The sequence below is a fragment of the Limulus polyphemus genome, unplaced genomic scaffold, assembly GCF_000517525.1.
Source record: "Limulus polyphemus unplaced genomic scaffold, Limulus_polyphemus-2.1.2 Scaffold1740, whole genome shotgun sequence".
Taxonomy (NCBI): domain Eukaryota; kingdom Metazoa; phylum Arthropoda; class Merostomata; order Xiphosura; family Limulidae; genus Limulus; species Limulus polyphemus.
This window is the reverse complement of record NW_013667350.1, coordinates 70,196-79,223: the sequence shown is the minus strand read 5'-3', so window position 1 is coordinate 79,223 and position 9,028 is coordinate 70,196. Positions and strand designations below refer to the sequence as shown.

Here is a 9,028-nt window from a genome sequence, read left to right as displayed (position 1 = left end):
TATCTTAAACAAATTAATTAATCTCACTCAAAGTATATTACTGTCAACAGTGTAAACTATCTTAAACAAATTAATTAATCTCACTCAAAGTATATTACTGTCAACAGTGTAAATTACCCCATGTGATAAAAAGCACTGCAAGAAGGGTAATAAATATTTCAAATTACTTTTGTTTCCCTGATTGATCATGCTAACTGAAGTGGAGGCCTTAGTTGTAAAGAAAAGAATCATTAACTTCGAAAATGTGGCTTTTATCTTTGGTCATGAAATAAAAAATGTGGATGAAGACAACTGTTCCAAGTTTTGAAGTCTGTTAAGTTTAATGAATCAAATTAAGCCAGTTCCCGTTTATAACAAATTAATAACGACCTTATTCAAAGATTGTGTAAAGTTAAGTTATTCCCACTTTTCAAGTAAACCTTTCTACTCATCGCCGCAAGGGAGACGTTTCAACTTAGGCTGAGTCGAGAAAAGTTAAAAGTTTACCATCTGTAGATAATAATAATTAGTTCTTGTACAAAATTCAATGGGAAGATTACGCGTACATGCCATCTTTTTTTTTTCACCCATGATTCCACACGTGACAGACCTTTGAACTTGTATAACTCCATGTTGAGTCCCCGTATGTAAGAGTATACGGTTTCCTTGGTTTCAAGCAAATCTTGTGCCATGACGTACTTTGTAGAAGAGACTGCAACTTTTTAACACCGATGGTAATGTTTGAGTAACGAATGGTCACGTGGCACGAGGTCTTTCCGAAACTTCATTAAATAGATATGAATAATACTAGAAAATTATTTACCCACTAGAAACAATATTATGGACAATCGCACATGTTAAAACACACACACGCACATAGTAAACCTATGTTGTTCTTATATTATAAAACTTCTGCAGGGTCCTCGAAAGTGTTCTGTTTCAAGAATAGTTGCTGTTGTTGTTTGTTATTAAGCTACACAAAGGGCTATCTGTGCTCTAGTCACCATGAGTAGTTTCAAAAGTAAATAAAACCAAAATTAGGAGTTACAAATATTTTTATTTCTTGCTTTGAAGTTCATATGTCATGTTGTGTTGTAGCTTACAGAGTGCATAATTCTTCTCGTGAATCATGACATGCGCACGTTTTACTGACGTCACGACAGTACAAGTTGCATCATTAAGCGTTCCTTATGTGACGCCATTTTTAGTGTCTACTGACTGACAGACAACACACTACTGTAGTGTGAGTGGTTAAAACAGGTGACCCCTTCTGGCGGCCTTTGGCCCCTTTCGGAGAAATAATTAGATTTCATTTTCTTAATCTTGTTCACACTATAACAGTTGATATAAACTGACGACTTAATTAAATAACGTCTAGACCATTAATGTCTCTGTCGTATCCTACATGACCTAATGAGCCCTGGTATTAGGTGAAAGGGACTGAATACAGGAGATACAGTGTGATTGACCTATTATTACATATTCTCACGTGCTTTTACTCATAAGTTCTTAGATTTCTTTCATTTGGTGAAAGGTTATTATGTAACTTTGAAGTCGTTTAGCATTACTGTGTTGTTTTTTTTCTGGTATTACGGAGTCAACTGGTAAACGGAAACACGTGTTCGGTTTGTTTTTGTTGAATTTCGCGCAATGTTACTCGAGGGCTATCTGCGCCAGCAGTCCCTAATGTCGAAGTGATAGAGTAGAGGGTAGACATCTAGTCAACAATACCCACCACCATCTCTTGGAGTACTCTTCACAGACGATTAGTGGGATTCACCGTCACATTATAACGCCCCAGGAGCTCAAAGAAACATGAACTTCGAACCTCAGATTGTGAGTCCAGTGCCCTAACCACCAGGTCATGCCAAGTTTTAAGTATGTTCGGATAAGAAAATAATTTTATCTTTTTTTCCTCATTCTGACAGGGAATAAAAAAGTACATGATGACACATGTCTAGTGTTCGCAAGCAATACATATCCTGATGTATATATATACAGTTTACGTGTAAACATTACTTCGGCGTGTACTAGATCTAAAAACATGCTCACACACTTTACACATTTAAAACAATGTTTATTTAACTATTTCTTCTGATTGACCAGATACAACAAGAAAACATATTTATTGTGAGACCTGGAAACATGTTCACACACGTTACACTTTTAACACAAAGTTTATTTAACTATTTCTTCTGATTGACCATATACAACAAGAAAACATATCTATTGTGAGACCTGGAAACATGTTCACACACGTTACACATTTAACACAAAGTTTATTTAACTATTTCTTCTGATTGACCAGATACAACAAGAAAACATATTTATTGTGAGACCTGGAAACAAGTTCACACACGTTACACTTTTAACACAGAGTTTATTTAACTATTTCTTCTGATTGACCAGATACAAAAGAAACATAGTTATCGTGAATGTAATGGACAAAAATGTTAATTCTAGCCATTTTTCTCCCTCTCCAACTCCAAAGTTGTCTATAAAAGTTTTCATGTTGACAACGGCTCGTCGTTTGACTGGAGGTCTGGACCCAATAAATCCATAGGGTTACAAAAAGATATTATCTGTTTTACTTGCATTCTAATAAAAAGGTAAGGAGCAAGACGACATGGAGTGGGGAGAGAAAATATTTCCAGGGGATAAAATGACCTAAAGATAAGCGAAATCACCCACAAAAATGATAAAGATACACACTTGGCTATTTTGTTTCTGCTCGCTGCGGGTATCGAAACCCGATTTTTATCATTATAAGCACACGGACTTAGCACTGAATCACCAGTGGACTTGCTTGGATACTGTTACAAGTTATATATATATATAAGGTTGCCTGTTGAAGTAAAAGAAAAGGGAGGGAGAACTCAATTCAACAAAAAAGTTTTCGCTTAAAATCACCCCGAAAGAAAGCTTGTGTGGTGTGGCTGAAAACGCCCAAGCGTTGGCGGTAGCCTCCCAAAAAAGTTAAATCCCCTTCAATGAATATTAATGTGGGCGAGAGGAAACCACTCACAAGTGACGTGTTTCAGTATCAAACCAATCAGATATATAGCGATATATTGTTGACAGTGATTTGTCGAAAGCAAGAGATGGGTCCCAAACGCTATTTCTACGCACCTCTGATTTAAAACCCATAATAGACAAAATATCGGAGATAAATGCGGTCGCTTTTTATCACATATAACTGTACTGATAAGAAGCCTGACATTCCTAATAAAATAAATTGCTACATTACACGTATCCAGACAAAGTATTATTATCAAGATTTCTGACATCAGCGGAGTTTCGATGTAATAAAGAAGATTTTCTGATATCAGGAAGCTTAATTTTATGGTCTTTTTTTTTCTTTTTACAAAAACAAAACAAAACATGGGGTTAATATGTAGTTTACATATTAGTCTTCGTTGAAACAGGTAAGTATTACATTTATACGTTTTTTTTTTAATATTTTCTTTATTCTCAGATGATTAGGAGGATGTCCACGTCAATGCACGCACGGGAAGAGTGCCGAAGGAGAGGTGACGTTCAAATCTCTGGTGCTCCATGGAACATTCAAACGATAGTATCCTACGTTTTAGCAATGTTAGCTTGTATCTTGACCAATGGTGGTGTATTTGTGGCCCTCTACCGGTGGGACTGTCTTTGGTTATTTGTATCACTCGTGGGTATATTCCTCATCTTAATAGGTGCCATTTTGAACTTCGCTGGTTCCAGAGTAACTAATGATAGAAACCAAAGGTCAAGAAGAACAAACGTGCAGCAGCAGGCTTTACCTGAAGTGCCTTGTCCGTCAGCTCCATCTTTAGACTACCACAACACCTGTAGCCAGTTAACCCTAAATGCAGAGGTGACATCGAACATTCCTGTCTACGATAGTCTTTTATATAATTCCACCAGAGATGCACAGGTTTCTCCATCAGCACCTCTAATGAATATAGATGGACAAAATTATTTACTGATGTCCATCCCCAGAGATATGACTGAATTAGAAGTGCGAAAGTTATCGACAAGGCTTAGCACTGTCATACTTACAGGTTTACCAAACACTTTAGGGTGTGTAAAGTATTTAATTTTTTTCTATTAACTAATTTGTATGCTTATGTAATAATAATAAACATTTGTGGCTTGTTTAATGTTTATCCTAATGTGATGAAAAGCAACTAACAAGGTGGCTTGAAAATGATGAGTTTATTATACCTTTCCTAAAGTAGTTAAATAATGACAGTTGAATAGCTATTAGTTACCTTTACAGGGTAGAATTTAAGTTATCATTATGATATATATACATAAGAAGTTTACCGTTTTAATTTTTGAAAACCAAGCTTACAGAAAGTAGATCAAATTGCTTCTAATTTCTTTCTTTAGGCCAAGTAGTTTAAAATGAGATGTTTTTACTCCCCATAAAGACTTCAATAATTTTACATTAAAAAATTACATTTAATTTTGGCGTTATTGTTGCGATTTACCTTAGTAAACCAATTTGAAATTGAATAATCTATTGATTTTTATCCTCTCCTTTTGTTTTTTTTTCTTCTTCTTACAGAAAGCCTGAACAAAGCCAATCATTTCTAACATCAGTATCGGAAAGATACCAAAAACCGAAAGACAACAAAATAGACTCCAAACACAGCTATTTGACAGACCCAGCACTTAACTGTTCAATTTCTCATTCCGCCTTATCAGAAAACGAGCAGAGCCACCTTTCTGTCTCAAATACAACTACTGTGGCCAGAAAAAATGTCGGGAATAGTCAAAAAAATTATTGCTGTCCAGTAACACAGAATATCGTGCTTGCAAGTGAAACCGAGGTTTATACTGTGGAAAATAACTCTGAAATATTGTCACAAGGTGGTAAGCATTCTACCTCTGATGCAACTCTAACTACGTTTTCTCATTACATTCATCAAGCAGAAGAAGAAATGGCACCTTCAAGTAATGAGCAAACCAATGTTTTACAGCTTTTGGAAAACCATCACAGTTTAATTTCATCAACTCCTACTAAAACAGCAAACTACCAGTCATCAGACACGTTGGATACCCAAGATACGAACAACGACTACTCCGAAACTTCTAACAGTCGTCAAGTTTCAGAAGTAAACCTACCAATAGATGGTGCTAGTAGATCAAACTATGGGACCGATAGTGCCTTCTTGCAAACAGGTCGCTGGAACTATGAAATATATGAAAGAATCTCTCCTCCTCCAGCTTATGATGAAGTGACTGGAAGAACAAAAGGTCCTCCAACAGTTGCTAAGACTAATCCAAACAAGCAGCTTAGCTGTTTCTCTAAAAGCTCCGAAATTGGTATTGGGTAATAAAAATTCTGTAGCTAAGAAAAAAATTTAACTATTTGAAAAAAAGAAACCAAAAAACAGTATTTACTGCAGTATTACTAATATGTGAGGTGACACATAGCGACATCTAGTAACAAGTGGCCTTCATTTTGTGATAACAATCTCGTAAACTGCATTTTTTTTTCTCTCACACTCTTCTTGATTTGTCCATTTCAGATTTAAAATCAGACGCGTGTAAACTAACATTTCAGATCTATCTTTCGTTCCCCACAAATCACCGACCATCTTATACGTCTTGGGATGGATAAAAGATAAATCTGAAACACTACATTAAATTCCATTTTAACCTTCCAAACAAGAGTCTTTATAAATCCAATTTCAACCTCTTCCAAACAAGAGTCCTTATAAATCCAATTTCAACGTCTTCCAAACAAGAGTCCTTATAAATCTCATTTCAACCTTCCAAACAAGAGTCCTTATAAATCCCATTTCAACCTTCCAAACAAGAGTCCTTATAAATCTCATTTCAACCTCTTCCAAACAAGAGTCCTTATAAATTCCATTTAAACCTTCCAAACAAGAGTCCTTATTATTAAGAGTCCTGCCCCCCAGTGGCACAGCGGTATGTCTGCGGACTTACAACGCTAGAATCCGGGTTTCGATACCCGTGGTGGGCAGAGCACAGATAGCCCATTGTGTAGCTTTGTGCTTAATTACAAAACAAACAAACAATTAAGAGTCCTAAATATTATTAGAGACTAATTTAAGTAATGTTACAAGGAAAACAAACATTTATGTTAGATAAACTCAGTTGGCCAGATTAAGAATAGCGATATTTGTGGAGATCATTTAGGAGTCCATCCAAGTGATAGCTTTATAGTTGAATGTCGTTTCTCAGGGAACCGAAATAGAATTTTCAAATATTGTAATATTACAGTTTAAGCGCCTAAAGTTAGCAAAACATTGAAAACCAATAGATCTAATATTTGTGATTTTTTCCTGTTGTTTTTACATTCCTACTAATTTATCCATTTCGAATTCAAAATCCAAAGCGTGTATAAGGACTCTTGTTTGGAAGAGGTTGAAATTGGATTTATAAGGACTCTTGTTTGGAAGAGGTTGAAATTGGATTTATAAAGACTCTTGTTTGGAAGGTTATAAGAATGATTTTAAAAACACTATCTGTATATAATCACAGGTGAAAATATATATGTAACTAAAAACGTGTAGTAATGTAGATTTCTATTAATAGATGGTTCTCTCAGATTATTTTGTTCAAACGTCTCGTGACGTGCCAAAGTCGGAGAAAGTGTTCATTTAAATAGTGATCGTGATAAATTTAAAAATAATCGAATTTTTATATGTCTGTACTATTATTTACATATAATAAAATATTTTTCGTACATAGTGTTGAAATGATGGAAGAAGTAGCTCAGTGAGTTATTAAATTGTACAATAATCTTTTTTTCTACACTCTAACAAAAAAAAAATTCACATAGCACTTACGGACAAGACCTGCACTATGTAACAACTAATCATAATATCACAGTTTATATGTGGAATACATACGTCTCCAAACTATTTTATAATGGCTAAAATACGGCATTCAATAAAGCACTAATAAATTCACAGAAAACGTTTTACCAACCAGCATCTTGTGTTTGTCACGTGGTGGATGAAACTCAATATACTCTGATCAGGGCCGGCGCAACCATTAGGCCAACTAGGCAGCCGCCTAGGGCGCAGACCTCAGAAAGGCGCAGTACTGACCTTTAAGGGTCACAGTTTTATACAAATTAGTTGTTTTAAGAAAAAACATATAATAAAAGTTTTGTGCTTTTTATTTTTTCTACAAAACATCTGTTCTTAAAAATTGAAGTTGGCAATTTTTTTTGGGGGGGGGCGGTGCAAGTAGCTGGCCTTGCCTAGGGGGCAAAATAATCTGGCGCCGGCCCTGACTCTGACATTAAGGTCTAACTGGCTAGTAATCAGCTTTAAATCATGACTCAAAACTAGATCTAACAGTAATAGGCTGGTGACCCTTTGCCAAAATGTACCATGATCCAAAACAAATTTCAAAAATAACTTTCGTATATTCTTTTGTATTCGTGATGAACCCCTCTAACTTTTGTATTTTTGATGAACCCCCTCTAATTTTGATAGGAATTATACCTTTCTGCGACTTTGCATAATCTCTAAATATTGAGTTTGATGACGTCATAGGTAAACAAAACCACCAACTTTCAGTTTCCACTGTAAACACCATCATGTAGCATCTCATTGGAAAGATCTTGACAAATCTAGTTTTGAATAGCAAAGAAAAGACAGAGTTAAACGATAATATTATAAATTTATTGATCTATGATTATGTAATATTGACTTTGATAATGTCATTTGTTAACAGTCACCATGCACGCCGTTACAACAAGTATAACCCCACCATTTAGGACCTCGTTTGAAAGAGCTTCAAAAGATAATTTCAAATGAAAAATGAGGTACATCCTTGTTTGAACTAGGAATACAAAGTTCAATGTGGAAAGTATTGTGTAGCCCTTGTCCATGGTCAGGGCGTACTAGCAACCTGTGAATCATTGAAAAATCCTACCTGTCCAAAAGTGTACATCTCATTCGATAGAACTGGCACAGCTGATACCATTCGCCACAACCCAGTTGAACACTCAAGTCCTTGTTTTCTGCAGCTGTAACGCTTTTGTTCACAGTCATTGCGGCAAAGGCATCGAATCATCTTCAGTAAGTGTGCTGGTGCTATGGGCAAGTCAGTCATGACTGGAACAATGATGTTCTAGATCTTCCAGTCACATTCTGTTGGCTCAAGACCATTTCCCATCCACTGTTCCACTTGTACTTAACTATAGTCTTAGGCTATGGACTTTCGTTGCCGCTGAAGTCGGCAGAAGAGTGTGGACCTGCATAAATGTAGTTACAACTGCCACCTTTGAGCAGAACAGTGGGTGGCACAGTTCATTTAAACTCTCCTCCGATTTTTCATTGTACAGCAGGGCAAGTGCTTTTACACCTGCTAACTGCACATGTTCAAGAGATTGCAGCTCCTGGAGACACGTGCAAGAGTTTGGAAGTCTGTATTCTTCTGGAATTGTTTGAACGTCGCACCCTTCCCGATTCCTAAAGGCCTTGAGGTCGTATCACAACCCGTGAAAGCATATAGGAATAGAAGCAGATGACGTCAATCTCCAAGAGTAGTGACAAGCTGTTTCATGATCCAAGTCTTTTTGGTTTTTCCTTGTTTGCCTGAGAAGAAAATAATGTCATTGGAAGCTACGTCAGCGTGATGTGCCAACAGCACTAGGAGATCTATGTCCTCTCCAAAGATGGCTGTGATGTTGTCTTTGGCATAATTCCTTGCTTCCATGACGATCTGAAAATCAGCTTCAACCTTGACATGAATAACACTACATGATGATGCTCGCAAAGTGTCACCAGGTGCATCAATAAAGCGCTGTTTATTCTCCTTGTTGGCCAGAAAAAGATCTTTTGTGGACTGAAACATCATGTCAGCCACAAAGTGTACTGCCGTTCCTTGGAGTTCCCTTCCTCATTTTAAATTGGTTGTATCCTTTGTTGAAGGGCCGGACGTGTACCCATCAAAGACGATAACTGCCTTGGAATAACTTTCACAAACATAGTGGACATAAGAGTCAATGATGATCTGAAAAGTGCTTCGACATTTCCATGGTGCCTGCAGTTGCTACAGTAGGAAGCCT

General features: G+C 36.5%; 1 protein-coding gene across 1 annotated transcript in view; it reads left to right on the top strand.

The window, feature by feature from the left end:
* The window catches only part of LOC111087108, a 10,594-nt gene extending 4,980 nt beyond the window's left edge, over positions 1–5,614 (top strand). Inside the window, exons 2-3 of the mRNA XM_022392573.1 lie at positions 3,455–4,044; positions 4,535–5,614. Of these exons, the coding sequence (XP_022248281.1) occupies positions 3,455–4,044; positions 4,535–5,306 (1,362 nt within the window). The 3' untranslated portion in view covers positions 5,307–5,614. The remainder of the gene's footprint in view (positions 1–3,454; positions 4,045–4,534) is intronic.
* The last annotated feature ends 3,414 nt before the right edge of the window (positions 5,615–9,028 follow it).